A 17951-nucleotide genomic window follows, 5' to 3' on the forward strand; every position below is an offset into this window, starting at 1 on the left:
TTATTCTTAAGCAACGTTACTCTCCTCAACAAATTCATCATCAGAACCCAATGAAATCACAAAGAGAGAAGAGCTACAGCAAGAGGGTTACTTCATACAATTCATAAGAAGGAGAAAACATGCAAAACAGACACACACATATATTGTGTTATGTATGCAATTTTCTTTCATGATATAATCGGGACATACTAGGCAAGTAGTAGCAGAAAATAGTCTTAATAGTACCTCTTATTTTTACTGGACCAACTCTGTTAGGACATTTTAAATTTGTTTAGCTTTCAAAACACAGCAGTATGTCAGGTTTAGTATGGTCATACATGCAGTCACATAAGAAGAATGTCATGACATCATCAAGAACTTGAATATCTCTAACTACAAGGGAAAACACAGCTGTGTTCAGAATTTATATAAAAACAATTACCCATTTATATTTTTTCAAACACTAGACAAAAATAAACGACTGTTTTAGTTTGTAAATTTAATCACACTCTTCCACATTTTCTAAAATATCTATTAACAAAGAAAATATAAAATAATGAATAAGATTCATTAATAAGACATGCTTTCATAATTTTGAATAGATTTTAATTAAAAATGTGTGATTAAAATGCATTAGATTAGACGTATATCTGTCCAATCATTATTCTGTTCTGATTAATATTATATTAATATACAAAGAGATACTAAAGCTGAATGAAGACACCATGGAAAAATGAAAATAACTACTACATACATACACAGATATGGATTTTGCATAGTATGTTGCCTGTTTCAAGTTTCAGGCTTTGACCAAAAGAAAACAAATAGCACTATTATGAGGGTATTTAAAAATGTGGCAATAGCGCAATCTCTTTTCTCCCACTTAAGTAGACAATATATCAGAATTGATTCAGAGAGAGTTCGTGTGCACACACTCCAACGCACTACTCACCTTATGATGACTACCAATTGCATGACAGTTTGAAGCATGGATTATGTGGACTCGGTGTTCAACTGCATATTTATAAATGAAATCACACATGAAACTACACAAAATAAATGAACTAGCAGAACAGAAACCACCACCAAAATCACCTGACTCTCAACTGAAGTATAAATGAACATGTACGATTAAGTAAATGGCATATATGGAAGTTAGAGAGAGAGAGAGAGGGAGATTTTCACACGGTAATTAAAGGAAAAGAAACTGCACTTCACCGCATCCAAGGAATGAAAATACATGGAGACTAAGACGATCTTGAGATCCATTATTTTCGTCATAACATCTTCAAGAGTACATACACATTTTTATTTTATTAATACAAATTGGACGATGTTGCAATATTGGTCTGTGACACACACGCACGCACAGCCCTCCACTGTTTTTTACTGCCACTGCTTAAATTACTGCTGCATCTACCAAGAGTACTGCTGTTTAGGTTTACACAATATATTTTCTAATGAAATTGCAAAGGGTGTCCCCATTTTGCAGTGCCCCAGCCCATTGTCAAATCACAATTTCTGCATAACAAGCAAACACGGAGTAAAAAAACATGAAAAGAAAACAAAGAAACATAATTGATCTGCATATACGCATTGCTAATTTCTACACTACCAATGGCCTCATGTGAAAGTAAGTCCAAATAAAGATTAATTAGATGACACGTGCAGGTTAGTTTACAGCTAGTTATAGAAACCTAAGAGTTGTGTTGTGATACAGTTATTGTTTGACTAATAGTTTAATGAGTTTGGATGCATAGGAAAAAAAGGTAGAGAGTGTCTTAATAACTACCAAAACCCTTGAATTTCGTAAGGTACATGGAATAATTATGAGGTTAGTTATGTGGCCTTACTAACTTGCATTATTTGAGGGGGGCAACGGAGGAGGATGTTGAGGACGCTTGCGTTTCTTTTTCTCGTAGCTAATTCCCCTAGCCTTGGCTTGTGAATCGCGCACTTCACGAAGGTAAAGTCTCACAGCACGAGCACCAAAAGGGTTAGCTTCAGGTTTTCCTCCATTTTCTTCGAAAGCAGCTCTGAGACGACCTATAAGAGCATCAAGGCTGCCCCATGCTTGGCGTAGAGGGCAAGGACAAGGTGCAGGAGGGTTGGGGTGCCCGAAGAATGGACAAAGGTGGGTGTGAACCTTGGTTTTTCCGAACTGGTCGAGGTACCTCAGGAATTCCAGCACGTGTGCGCCGCTGCAGCGTGAGAGCGAAAGTGGGGGTCTGTGGTTCCGAAGGTACTGCCCGAACGTGTTCCAGTCCCGCCGCTTTTGGTTCTCATAGCGGCTCAGAGTAGTGGAAGAGGAAGGTGGTGATGATGAAGATGAAGGTGGTGGTGGTGATGGGAAATTGGAGGTGTTACCTGCTGAGAGGCTGATGGCTTTGGAATCCGAGTTTGACGAGGAGTCAAATTCTTGAAAGGAGTTCATGATCTGTAGGAGAAGGTGTTATTGGATATTTGGATCTGCGATCTTCTTTGTTACTGTTTGGGAAGGGTTTGCTGCTGTTTTTTGCTCAGTGACTTAGCGTGTTGGATCGATAAGGAGGGTGTTGAACAGTTGTGGAGATTGAGGTGTGTAAGGAGGGTAAGGAAGAAGATCTCTCAAGAATATAAGGCATGGAAGGAGGGTGCGCAAGAGAGAAAAGAAAAATGGCTTTGATGGTGATCAGATTTCGGCAGGGTTTGAACTGTGCTGAGAAGTGAGAAGTGAGTGAGAAAGAAAGAGAGAGAGAGGGTTGAATTGATGGACAATGGAGATAACTTAACAGGAAGGAGGGTAAAAGAACAGTTTAGAGAGAGAAGAAGGAGAAACCTATTTTCCTAGTAGCTAGGCTACCTTCAACCCCTCATATTTTTTGATAACTCCTAGAATACTTGAAAGCGTAGTGATGCTAGGTGCTTTTTGCTAACCCTGTTTTTCTGAAACCATTTTTAGGAATTTCACAGTGTTTTTTTTTTTTTTTTTGTAGGAGAGGAAGAAAGGGGTGTGCAGCTAGGTGAGTTGGTTTGACCTATGGCAGTGTCCGAAGCAAAGAGAGAATGTGATAGTGAGGGACCAGAGGGGCTTAATTGAGAAAGAAGCAGTGTTTTGGCCTTTAGGGCTTTTGTGGAAATGGAAATAGGTTGAAAATGACAGTGAGAGATTATTGATGCAGACAGATAAAGGTGTTGGGTAAAAAAATAAAAAATAATGGTTTAGGTGCTTCTATTATCTCTCTTGGTTTGATTGACAACACCTCTTGGAAATTACCTGTTTGCCCTTTTATGTCTGAGACGACTAACTTTAGTTTGGGGGAAAATGGGATGATCAAGCATAGTTGCATAGAAGTAGAGAGAAGTAGGGCTTGTGAACTTACCATCATTAGAATGTTACTTTTCAACAAGTGCTAATCCCTAGGCCCTAGATATCTGTGTGCAGATTATAATGATTTCAATGATGAAAAATCATTGACTGCAAATGACTTCAATTAAATCCCCTACTAATACTAAATTAGGATTACAACCACCAACCCAAAAATAAGACATTTTACTTAATTTTCAACTTTTTTATATTAAATCAAAGCTATTATTATTATTATTTAGAAATATATATTAAATGTTATTTTGTTTTATTAAATTAAAATTCATTTTTGCTATAATTTATATCTTAATTGTACATTAATTTTTAGATATCATTTATATGTTTATCTTAATATGTATGTATATAATTTTAATTCAATTTGATATATTATTTAAAAGATTTAAATTTATGACCAAACGGATTTGAGATGCAAAAAAGAAGAGAATTTGGAATTTTTTTTAAAAATGAATTATGAAAGGTGCTAGATGATCAGTTTTAGTGATTAATTAGAAAAGTAGATGAATTAAAAGAAACAAAGTATAGTATTAAGTATATTAAAAAATAAAATATAATAATTTGACTTATATTATGAAATTAAAAACTTGTAAAACGATAAAAAAAACATTATTGAATACTCTTAAATCGATAAATTCATATATGATTAAATATTTTTAAGACAGTTGAAGTTAAAATCAGTTCATAATATATATCGTTTTGTAAAATTAAGATTTAAAATTTATTTTTTAATGATGTTATAATTATTTATAATTTAGATTAACGAATGTTTTTAGAAAATCATACTATCCAGTATTAAATTTTTCATAAATACTTAATCACAATAATAAGTTGATTGATTTCGATTATTGATTTCGACGTGATAAATTGTATTAAAGATCACACATTAATTAAATATTAGATCAATTTTATAATATATAATTGAGTATAAATTTTATCAGTTTTATAAAGATTAGTTAAACTTAAAATTTAATTTTTAATACATAAAAAAATTGAAGTAAAAGTAAAAGTAATTAAAGTTGCAATATGAAGTTTTACAATTTGATGTGTATGTATTTTTGTTTTCTTTAATAGTGATATGATGATGTAATATGTTCATCAGCAAGATGATTTGAATATTTTGTTGATGATGAAAGTGAAACGATCTGTTCCTTTAGCAATAGTTAACAATGCAATGAGACATGTATATGAAATACTCATATTCCATAGAAAGTCTCATTAATGGATGAAACACCTCTATAAAATGGGGTCCTTGTGGAGAGATATAAGGTGTTAAACCACATAAATTCACATCCTTTTCTACCTGTATTCGTAACGTTTTTTTGTTGATTTTCATTGTTCTGTATGAAATTATTTCCCCCGAAAACAATGTCAAAGTTTATGGTGTGATTTGATTAGTGGTAAGATAATATTAAAGTAAGATTAAGCTGATAATTGATTGTAAGACCGTCTTAAAAATTAGTTATCTTATTTAAAATAATAAATATCCATTTGGGTGCGGACAAAAGAAAAAGTGTGGAATCACGTTAGATCTATTAAATCTATGTTTCTCATAATTTCTATTTATAATGCTGTTTTTTATGTCATATCGTTTCGATCATCATTATTGTGCGAGAAAGAATTTTTCCCTCAACACGTATTTGATTTCTTTAAGGAAAATATTATCTGCTGCCATGGGAATCAAATCCTCTTAAAAAATCATAACATAGCAGTTAAGATACGCTTCACTGTATGTTCATCTATCTAAACTTTACAAAGCTTTAATTATATAATTTTATAAAAAAAAACTTTACCATTCCTCGTTCAATTCCTAGAGTTAGTGCGTCTTTGAATCTGTATACATTGAACCATCTAAAATGAAATTTAATATGTTAATTTATTCAATTGATTTTATATTGAGGATTATAACATAAAAAACTTTACAATTGTTCGTTCAAAAATCCTAGTTATTGCGTCTTTTGAATCTGTATACATTGAACCCATCTAAAATTAAGTTTGATATGTTAATTTATATAATTGATTTTATATTGAGAAATTGATCATTTGATGTTGAAATAATTTTGGTAATTTTCCATATCAAATAAAAGGCTTATACTAAATTCTACTATTGACCTTTTATCTAATAATATATTTAAAACTTTTTTTAAGACATGGCCCCCTAATACACCATGAATATTTGTGGAGAGTGTATGGAATATGGTGAATCGTTTGGAGAATGAGACTTCCAATTATAGCATGCAAATTTGGTTGGAGGATAGTCATATTTGCAAAGCAAATTGCTTTTTAAAGGTGAAAGTTTCACCCCAAATTGCATCCTACAGAAAGATTAAAGAGTTGGTAGAGGGGCATTTGAGAAAGTGTGAAGTTTGTGAAGACAAATCAAATCATATTTAATATATATAGAAGAAACAAACAGAGTTGACACACCTAGGTTGTCTTGATATTTGATATGCCAACAAGATTTAACTTAACCCTGCTTCCAAAATGTTTGAAGACTGAAATTAATCAGTATCATTTTGCTTTCATTAATTTAAATTTATAACAAAGAAAAAAAAAAGTCCATTACTTTTCAATCAAATAAAGAGTGCTATCATTTTTGCATTATTAAAAAAATTATTTTTCAATAGAAAAAGAAATTAAGTTTTTTGTTTTAAAAAATTGAATTATTTATTCTTAAATAACATTTCTTGAATTGAATTGAACTAAAATTGTTAAAAAAAGTTTTAAGATCAAATAATAATTAATAATATTTGAAATAATTTAAATAGTTTAATCAATTTAAAAATAACTTTTATTAATTTAATTTTTTAGTTTGCTTAAATTATAATTCTATTTATATAAGCAATTTTACAGTTGAATTTAGTTTTATCAAGTATTTTTTAATTTTAGTTTAATATCATAATAGGTCAATGAACACATTATTTTCCAATCTTATTTATAGAATATGTATAAATTTTAGAGTTATTTTTTTCCTTCTCCACACCACAAGATGGGTGAGTTTGAGTAAAAATGGAAAATTTAAACACTATTTTCCTTCTCCACACCACTGTCCACTGTGCTTTTTTTTTCTTTTCTTTTTTCCTTCAACCCTTATTTCTTCCAGAGTTAAAAGCTATACATCTCTTCTCAATTCTATAGAAAATTTTGTCCACTGTGCTTTTTTTTTCTTTTCTTTTTTCCTTCAACCCTTATTTCTTCCAGAGTTAAAAGCTATACATCTCTTCTCAATTCTATAGAAAATTTTGATACCTGGAACCTATCGTTGAGAAGAAAGTATATCAATTTTGAAGTGTATAATTGAGGTAAATTTTGTATTTCTTCCGTGTTGATCTTTTTTTTTCATAAAGGTGTGAGCGTGGGGTGTTGGTTATGGGTTTGAACTTATGATTGATGTTTATTATTAAGGTTTCTTTAATGATATTGATTTGTCCTCTCTTTTGAGTTTTACTTTTCTTAGAATATGAAAAGTCTTAACGGTGTAAAAACATGATTTAAAGAATTTAATAGTTTTCAAATTACAACATAATAAAATTTTAGTAGAATCTTAAAAGTATTTGATTCTCCTGAGTATATTAATGGAAGTGTTCCCGTCGGTTGACTCGTTTCGCCGGTTGACTCTAACGGCAACCTTCGACCATTTTATCTCCGCTTGAGAATCGTACTTTCTTGATCAAAAAATCTCTCACCTGCAAAGACAAAGGGGCGCCTTGACGGTCGTTTGCACTTCGACGCTCAAGTCAGTATAAAGGCAAAGAAACACCAAGAGTGTATATTAACTTCAGTCTTAGAAACTGTGTACCTTGCTAGGGTTCTTGGCACCCTTTATATAGGTTGAAACTAGGGTTTACCTTTGTGTTGTTACCCTTGTATAGGGTTCCTTGGGGAACGTCCTTGCGCCACTATTTACGTAATCTTAGCGTATCTGGCACATGAACTTTCCTTCACTGGAGTGCAACGAATGACATAGTGGTCGCTTGGGTACCAACTTGTGCACCTAATCTCTAACACCATCTGCTTTGTGGGTGCCCTAAGCATTCAAGTGTCATGCATGCAACTTTCTCTGGAAACCCTAACCCTAATGGGCCTTAGCGCTCCCAGGATCATTCTCTCATGCCACGCCTTGAGACAGGCCTTGTTTAGGTCTGTGAAGTAAACACACATCCTCCACTTCCCGTTGACCTTCTTTACTAGCACCACATTGGCCAACCATTTGGCGTACTGAATCTCCCTAATGTGGCCAGCCTTCAACAGCTTCTCCGTCTCTTCACGTACGATCTGACGCCTTTCTTTGTTGAATTTTCGTCTTCTCTGGCGAACAGGTCGGACCTGGGGATCCATGGTGAGACGATGACATAGGAAGTCAGGGTCTATGCCAGGCATGTCAGAGGCAGACCACGCGAAGGCGTCAAGGTGTCGCGCTATGACCTTGGCAACCTGATCCTGCGACTCTTGGCTCGAAGATTTGCCAAGCTTGAACATCTTCCCACTGGTTTCTCTCTCTAGTACGTCTCCGGCGGGTTCAGGTCGTTTCTCCCGGGCGATCGTTGCACGAGTGACCCCTTCTTCCCTTGGAAGTTGGGTAGTAACAGCGAACACCCCTCTCTTTGTCTTGAGGCTATTTTCGTAACACTTCTTAGCCTATTTCTGGTCAGACTTGATGGTGATCACTGAATCCTCTAGGAAGACAACATCGTCTTCATATGCCTCGTAGAGGCAATTGCTCGATCCTGTTCAAAGTAGGTCTACCTAACAATATATTGTAGGTTGATGGGGCGTTAACAACAAGATACCTTATCTTGACGGTGCGTGAAGTTGTGTCGTCCGTGAAGGTCGTCCTCAGCTCAATATGCCCACGCACCTCCACCTGGTCTCCATGGAAACCATACAAGCACCCAGTATAGGGCCTCAACTGGTCTGGGGACAGTTGCAACTTGTTGAAGGTAGACCAAAACATCACGTCGGTCGAACTTCCTTGGTCTACGAGGACGCGATGCACCCTCCTTCATGTTGTGACTAACGAAATTACTACTGGATCATTGTCATGGGGTATGACATCCTGGCAGTCGGCCTTGGTGAAGACGAGGTCGACGTAGGGAGTTTGATCTTCCTCCTGTACCTCTACTGTCATTACCTCTTGTGCATACTTCTTGCGCTGGGAGGCAGTACATCCTCCTCTTGAGAATCCCCCAGCGATGGTGTTGATCTCACCGTGTATGGGCACCTCGTGCCCCTGTTCTACCCCTGCAGTCACCAACACTTGATCGTTTTGTTGTTCTTGAAGGTGAACCTTCAAGAAATCGCTTTTCACGAGCTCGTCTAGTTGGTGTGCTAGGGCCAAACAATTGCGTATATAGTGGCCATGTGCTTGGTGAAACTCACACCAAGTGTTCTTGTTGGGCCCCATCTTCCTATTTGTCTTCACGGGCACCTTCAATCTCGCTGCTATGTTTGGGATAGCGATTAGCTCCTTGAGCTCTACCCAGAAGTTATGCTTTGGGGGTGGGTCCCTTCGCCTGCGCGTCCCCGCCTGGGGTTGTTCGTAGGGTTTTTCCGCTCCCTTCTTCTCTGTGGTCGCCTCTTGCACCCTCATGGGCTGAGGTCGTCCTGTTGTTTGAGGTTGGATAGGACCGACAAGACCTTGTTTCTCCGTTACTTGATCATTTGCAGCGATGTGTGCCAACGCTCGACATTTAATCTCAGTGAACGTCTTCGGGTAGAACCTTAGCAGTGATTCGCTGAAAGGTCCCGACAACATTCCCTTGACAAAGGCATGCACCGTCATGGCCTCATCCGTGGGTTTCAACCTTACCACCTGGACCCCGAATCTGTTCAAGTAGTCCTTCATGGGCTCCCCCTAGTATGTTTAATATCAAAAACATCATAAGAAAGCCGAGTGGGGGCTTTGTTAACAAGGTATTGTTCCCTGAACAGCGTCGTGAACTGGTCAAAGGTGGTGATGTGTCCGTCGGGAAGGCTAACGAACCATTCCAACGCCGCGCCTACCAACGTGCTCATGAACAATTTGTAGTACACGACGTTAGATCCTCCCGTAAGCATCATCTGAGTGTGAAACGCCGTGAGATGGGCCTCTGGGTCCTCTACTCCTGTGAAAGTGACCTTCGGGCCCAGAGACGTGATTGGTAACATTGTATCCATGATCGCTTGTGAGAACGGCATGGGACGTGCCCTGAGTGGCACAAGTGGGGCATGTTCGTCAACCGCGTGCTCCCCTACTTATTGCAAATCCCTGTGCAGTTCCTCATTGGCTCAGCGCAGTTCTTCGTTGTCCGCTCGTGATGCGGCAATTTCAACCCTAGATGCTGCCACCTCTGCTTGGAGAGCACGCATAGTCTCCAAGATTTGTTGTGTGGTAACGTTGTCCCCTCCAAGGGGCACAACACCTGTGGCTACAGCAGGTCCTTGCCCCGTACTCCTCATATCGCTGGTAAAGGTTCTTAACACGATTGTGAGTGGGACCTTTCTTTAATGGGCCCCACGGTGGGTGCCAAATGTTCCCGCCGGTTGACTCTAACGACAGCCTTCGACCCTTCTATCTCCGCCTGAGAATCATACTTTCTTGATCAAAGAATCTCTCACCTGCAAAGACAAAGGGGCGCCTTGACGGCCGTTTGCACTCTAATGCTCAAGTTAGTATAAGGGCAAAGAAACACCAAGACTGTATATTAACTTCAGTCTTAGAAACTGTGTACCTTGATAGGGTTCTTGACACCCTTTATATAGGTTGAAACTAGGGTTTACCTTTGTGTTGTTACCCTTGTCTAGGGTTCCTTGGGGAACGTCCTTGCGCCGCTATTTACGTAATCTTAGCGTATCTGGCACATGAACTTCCCTTCACTCGAGTGCAACAAATGTCAGTGGCCGCTTGGGTACCAACTTATGCACCTAATCACTAGCGCCATCTGCTTTATGGGTGACCTAAGCATTCATGTGCCATGCATGCAGCTTTTCCTGGAAACCCTAACCCTAATGGGCCTTAGCGCCTCCCAGGATCATTCTCTCATGTCGCGCCTGCATGCGCTATACACACCATGTGCATGGATCCTTCGTGGTTTAGGCATCCCCCATATCTCATGTCTTAACTGATAACTTAGTAGAACTCTAGGGCCCACCTTACGTGGCCCACTACAACGTTCAGACCATCGATGTCTGATCTCTCCCTCTGTTGGTGAGGTCCGATGTCGATCTTCAACATCGGGGTCTATGATACCAATGTCCTAAGACTAACCAATCCCTTGGTAAGTGCGTCTGCGACCCACCTTATGTGGCCCCCTTCCATTACCAAGCATTGGTGTATGATGTCTGAGGTCAGTCACTGAGTCGACGACTGAGGACAGGTCGAGACAGGAAGAGTATTGATATTTTTTTTAGAGATTATCTTTTAGTCTTACTACAATAAATCTAGGTGCAGGTAATTTTTCTATGGACTGTATGGGTAACGAAAACTGTAATTACCCACCAACTTTAATCCGTAGGTAATATTCACTCACTCCAGTTTGTAGGTAATGTATCCTTGAGTAAATTCATAGATAATTCAATATACTCTATTTTTAAAATTTTAATTATTGTTTTTTCAATTATTATTTACAAATATTATTTTATGTCAATTTGTATGATTATTATATGACACTCGAAGCCAAATTCTTTGATAAATGTTCAAAGAAACTTTAAGCATTACACTAGTCAAGTTTTATTATCATGTAATGTAATGATTATTATTATATTTATTATTAAGATTATCAATATTAATATAATTAATAATACAAAAATTATTAACATTATTCATATATTTAATATTATTATTATTATTAATATTATTACTATTAAATATTATTAATATTATTACTATTAAAAATTATTAATATTATTAAATATTATAATTCCTATTAAATATGATTATTATTGTTATTAAATATTATTAAGTATTATTAATATTATTAAATTTTATTAATATTATTAAATTTTATTAATAATATTAAATTAATATTATTAAGTATTATTAATATTATTAAATTATATTAATATTATTAGATATTATTAAATATTAATAATATTATTAAATATTATTAATATATTTAAATATTATAAAATATTACTAATATTATTAATATTATATAAATATTATTAAGTATTAAATATTATTAATATTATTAAATATTATTAAGTATTATAACTATTATATATTATACAGTATTATTACTATTATTAAATATTATTAATATTACTAATATCATTAAATATATCATTAAATATTAATAATATTATTAAATATTATTAAATATTAATAATATTATTAAATATTAATAATATTATTAAATATTAATAATATTATTAATATTATTAAATATTAATAATATTATTAAATATTAATAATATTATTAAATATTAATAATATTATTAATATTATTAAATATTAATAATATTATTAAATATTATTAATATTAATAATATTATTAAATATTAATAATATTATTAAATATTAATAATATTATTAAATATTAATAATATTAGTATATTATTAATATTATTAAATATTAATAATATTATTAAATATTAATAATATTAATAAATATTAATAATATTATTATATTATTAATATTATTAATATTATTATATATTATTATTATTATTAAATATTATTATATTATTAAATATTATTAATATTATTAAATATTATTAATATTATTAAATATTATTAAATATTATTAATATTATTAAATATTATTAATATTATTAAATATTATTAATACTATTAAATATTATTAATACTATTAAATATTATTAATTTTCTTAAATATTATTAATATTATTAAATATTATTAATGTTATTAAATATTATTAATATTATTAAATATTATTAATATTATTATAAATTATTAATATTATTAAATATTATTAATATTATTAAATATTATCAATATTATTAAATATTATTAAAGATGATTAAATATTATTAAATATTAAGCATATTATTAAATATTTTAATATTATTAAAATTTTTAATATTATTAAATACTATGAATATTACTAAATATTAATATTATTAATTTTATTAAATTTTATTAAATATTATTAATATTATAAAATATTATTAATATTATTAAATATTCTTAATCTTATTAAATATTATTAATATTATTAAATATTATTAATATTATTAAATATTATTAAATATTTTTAATATTATTAAATTTCATTAATATTAAATATTATTAATATTATTAAATATTACTTATATTATTAATATTATTAAATATAACTTATAATATTAATATTATTAAATATTACTTATATTATTAATATTATTAAATATAACTTATAATATTAATATTGTTAAATATTACTTATATTATTAATATTATTAAATGTTATTAAATATTATAACTATTATTAAATATTATTAAGTATTATTACTATTATTAACTATTATTAACTATTATTAATACTATTAAATATATTATTAAATATTATTAATATTCTTAAATATTATTAATATTATTAATAATATTAATATTATTAATAATATTAATATTATTAATATTATTAATATTATTAAATATTATTAATATTATTAAATATTATTAATATTATTAAATGTTATTTATATTATTAATTATTATTAATATTATTAAATATTATTAATATTATTAATATTATTAAATATTATTAATATTATTAAATATTATTAAATATTATTAAATATTATTAATATTATTAATATTATTAAATATTATTAATATTATTAAATATTATGAATATTATTAAATATTATTAATATTCTTAAATATTAATAATTTTATTAAATATTATTAATATTATTAAATATTATTAATATTATTAAATATTATTAATATTATTAAATATTATTAATATTATTAAATATTATTAATATTATTAAATATGATTAAATATTATTAAATATTAAGCATATTATTTAATATTTTAATATTATTAAATATTTTTAAGTTTATTAAATATTTTTAATATTATTAAATATTTTTAATATTATTAAATATTTTTAATATTATTAAATATTTTTAATATTATGAAATATTTTTAATATTATTAAATATTTTTAATATTATTAAATATTTTTAATATTATTAAATATTTTAAATATTTTTTATTTTATTAAATATTCTGAATATGATTAAATATTTTTATTTTTATTAAATATTCTTAATATGATCAAATATTAGTACTATTTTTAAGTATTTTTAATATATTTAAATACTATTAATATATTTAAATATTATTAGTATTTTATTAAATATTATTAGTATTTTATTAAATATTATTAATATTTTATTAAATATTATTAATATTTTATTAAATATTATTAATATTTTATTAAATATTATTAATATTTTATTAAATATTATTAATATTTTATTAAATATTATTAATATTTTATTAAATATTATTAATATTTTATTAAATATTATTATTTTTTATTAATTATTATTAATATTTTATTAAATATTATTAATATTATGAAATGTTATTAAATGTTAATAATATTATTAAATATTATCAATATCATGAAATATTATTAATATTATTAAATATTAATATTATTGAATATAATTAAATATTATTAATATTATTAATATTATTAAATATTATGAATACTGTTAGTATTTTTAATATTATAAATAATATAAATAAAATTAATATTATAAATAAAATTAATATCTTATTAAATATTATTAATATTTTATTAAATATTATTAATATTTTATTAAATATTATTAATATTTTATTAAATATTATTAATATTTTATTAAATATTATTAATATTTTATTAAATATTATTAATAAAATATTAATAATATTTTATTAAATATGAATAATATTTTATTAAATATGAATAATATTTTATTAAATATTAATAATATTTTATTAAATATTAATAATATTTTATTAAATATTAATAATATTTTATTAAATATTAATAATATTTTATTAAATATTATTATTATTTTTTAAATATTATTAATATTTTATTATATATTATTAATATTATTAAATGTTAATAATATTATTAAATATTATCGATATCATTAAATATTATTAATATTATTTAATATTATTAATATTATTAAATATTAATATTGTTAAATATAATTAAATATTTTTAATATTATTAATATTATTAAATATTATAAATACTGTTTTAGTATTAGTAATATTATATATAATGTAAATAAAATGAATATTATAAATAAAATTTTTTTTTTATTAATAGTATTTATATTTTTAATGTTATTATTACTAATGTTATTAATTTTATTATATTAATATATCATTAATACTATTAATATTATTAATTTTATTATTATTATTATTATTATTATTCATATTATTAATATAATACTAAATATATTATTTGTATTATTATATTAATATTTTTAATTTTAAATATTAATAATATCTATACTTATTAGTTATGATTTTTATTATTTATGAATATCATTTATAATTTTATAATTATTCATATTATAATTGTATTTTGAATATTATGTATATAATTATTATGATAATAGTTGGTAGGTAATTGAGATTCGTGGGTATATAAATCTGTGGTTAAAAGTTGGTAGGTAATTAGAGTAGTGAGTAATAGTTAGTAAGTATTGCTGAATTTACCTACAGATTCATATTTGTGGGTAATATCCGTAGGTAATGTTGTTTGTAAATAATATCCGTAGGTAATGCTGAATTTACCTATGAATTCAAATTCGTCGATAAAATCTGTAGATAATATTGATTTTTTTTTGTAATGTTCAGGTGATTTAATGAGATGAATGATTCTTATATTTTTCTCTACAGAGATTATTCCTAAATGCTCTAGAGATCCAATTAGATGAATGACGATCCAAGATTTTATTTCATTTGATTCTCTATTCCATGATCTCACTTTCTTGGCGGATACAGGGTAGAGAAACATATGTATTTGTCATGGATGAGATCTTTTCTATATGTTAGTGGTTTATATAGATATATAAACCTTGTTATTTTTCTATTTCCAATCCAATAGAAATCATGATCACGAAATTGTTCCTTATTATCCCATTATTTCTCTATCTTCATTATTAATTTATTTACTTATTGATCTATTTTATTAATAAGTCATGTGCATCTCACATGAGACATAAAGCCTTACATTCTCCCACTTGGCTTATGCGACATTGTATACATTTATTGACCAAGAAACAAACTAACTAAACATAACATAATGTGCGTTAAACCCTAAACCCTAAACCCTAAATCAAAACATTCTTTCTATTTAGACATCATAATTTCATAATCAAGAATAAGAACTAATTTCATACTTCATTCCATGTACCACAAACTAGAATTCTTCCTAATATGAACATAATTAGGAGTTCATAATTGGTCCAATATAATGTCTTTATTTAAGACACTACATGTTTACATTACTCAAATACAATTATGCATGCAATAGTAGTGAACAGGTAATAAAAAACATATAATATATTGAGCTCAAAATGTGAATCATTTATCATAAAAGGAACATAATACTCAACATTCATTCTTATAAATAATACTCATATTCAGTAAATATTTTGGGCACTAAACTCTTTGTTAAAGAGTTAGCTATCATAAGATTTGTGCTAATATGTTCTATTGATTGTTTATGAATTTCCTCTTTCATGACAAAGTATTTAAACTCCATATGCTTAGCACCTTTAGAGTACTTGTCATTCTTAGAGAAAAACAATGTTGTGGAGAAACCACAATACATTTTCAGTAGCCTAGTAATACCGTCAACAATTTTAAGCCTTGGAATAAAGTTCCACAACCAATTAGCCTAAATTGTAGCCTCAAAACATTCTACAAATTTAACTTCCATATTGAATGCAACAACAACAAACTATTTTACACTTCTCCATAATATTTCTCCTTTGGCTAAAAGAAATACATAGTCCATAATGGATTTCCTAGTATTCACACATCCAGCTAAATCAAAGTCTAAATATCCAATCACTTCAAGATTCCTATACGTAAGCATACAATCCTTTGTACCTTGTAGATATCTCATAACTTTCTTTGCAGCTTTCCAATATTCCATTCCCATATTACTTTGATATTATCCTAACATTCTAGATACAAAGCTTATCTCTAGTTAAGTAAAGTGTGAGCATACATAATACACCCAACAAAACATGCATACATAATTACTTTCATTTATTTAGTTTCAAGTCATTCTTAACACATTGAAGAAGACTAAACTTGTTTGCTTTATGAATTGGAAAAACATGCATACATAATTACTTTCATTTATTTAGTTTCAAGTCATTCTTAACACATTGAAGAAGACTAAACTTGTTTGCTTTATGAATTGGAACAGGTGACGTTGAGCACTTCTCCATCGTAAACCTCTCTAGTACTTTATTTATATAAGCTTTCAGGGGTAAGCATAACATTCCTTCATATCTATTTTTGGAATATTTCACTTTCCTATCACATAACTTACCTCACCCATATCTTTGATTTCTAAGTTACCTGAGGGAAATTTCTTAGTCTCATGAAAAAGACCAAGATCATTAGTTACCAACAAGATATCATCAACATTAAAATTTTTAAAAAATAACTTTACTCCCACTAATATTTAGATATATACACCACAACTATTTCTTTAAATCCAAAATAAACAATAGTATCATTAAACTTCAAATACTATTAGTAGGAAGCTTGTTTAAGTTTGTATATTGATTTCTTTAATTTACACACCATATGTTCCTTTTCTTCAACTGAGAACTACATTGGTTGGTCCATATAAACATTCTCTTCTAAATCTTCATTAAGAGAAACCAATTTCACATCCATTTGATGTAAATCAAAGTCATAATGAGATATCAATGTCATGATAATCCTTAAGGAATTATTTCGTGAGACAAGTGAAAATGTCTCTTTATAGTTAAACACGATCTTTCTGACTAAAATACAAGTTTAGCCTTATAATGTTCAAGATTGTCAAGAGAGTCACATTTATTTTTAAAGACCCACTTAAAACCTTTCTTGGATCCTTCTAACAATTCTACAAGGTTCCAGACATCAATATGTTCCATGGACTTCAATTTTTTTTTTTCAAAGTATTTAACCATTTCTCAAAATTATCACAATTTACAACTTGTGAAAACGAAATTGGATCATTTTCACTAATGTTTAAGTCACTTTCTTTACTCATGTAGATATACCACATATTAATTTGAAATGGCTTATCTCTTTACTCTTTGAAACCTACTTAATACTACTTCTTGTGGTTCTTCTACAATAGGTTGATTTTGAATCATTGGCTATTATAACATTGTTATTCTTCATTTTGATTTGTCAAAATAATTAAAGGAACACTCACTTTATTGTAGAGTCACAAGTTAAAGGAGCATGTATTTATCTTCTTTAATTTTCACTTGTTCGTGGAACTAAATTTCAATTGATTTCACCATTTTCAATTAACCTTGCATTTCTAGTTTCAACAATTCACATACTATGATTAGAACAATAAAATACACACCATTTGATTTTTCTGAACAACTAATGAAATATCATTGATAGTTCTTGCATCCAG

At 28.6% G+C, this 17951-nt stretch overlaps 1 protein-coding gene across 3 annotated transcripts; it reads right to left on the bottom strand.

Annotated features, from left to right (window-relative positions):
* Window positions 1-1171: 1171 nt before the first annotated feature.
* LOC137828687 (protein LIGHT-DEPENDENT SHORT HYPOCOTYLS 4-like) lies at window positions 1172-3067 on the bottom strand. 3 transcript variants are annotated; one of them, XM_068635364.1, is made up of 2 exons: window positions 1837-3067; window positions 1172-1500 (listed from the first exon to the last, which is right to left on the bottom strand). In XM_068635364.1, the coding sequence occupies exons 1-2, from the start codon at window positions 2411-2413 to the stop codon at window positions 1487-1489; spliced, it is 591 nt and encodes a 196-aa protein (XP_068491465.1). In that variant the 5' UTR covers window positions 2414-3067; the 3' UTR covers window positions 1172-1486. The 3 variants fall into 3 exon arrangements, with proteins under 3 accessions (XP_068491465.1, XP_068491468.1, XP_068491467.1); XM_068635367.1 differs by having other exon boundaries at window positions 1841-2827; XM_068635366.1 differs by having other exon boundaries at window positions 1833-2827.
* Between the last annotated feature and the right edge of the window lie 14884 nt (window positions 3068-17951).

Source organism: Phaseolus vulgaris, chromosome 7 (genome assembly GCF_000499845.2).
Source record: "Phaseolus vulgaris cultivar G19833 chromosome 7, P. vulgaris v2.0, whole genome shotgun sequence".
Classification (NCBI taxonomy): Eukaryota; Viridiplantae; Streptophyta; class Magnoliopsida; order Fabales; family Fabaceae; genus Phaseolus; species Phaseolus vulgaris.

Bases quoted from the DNA above. Each gene is read 5' to 3' on its own strand.
- LOC137828687 (XM_068635364.1), bottom strand. From the start codon at position 2,413: ATGAACTCCTTTCAAGAATTTGACTCCTCGTCAAACTCGGATTCCAAA.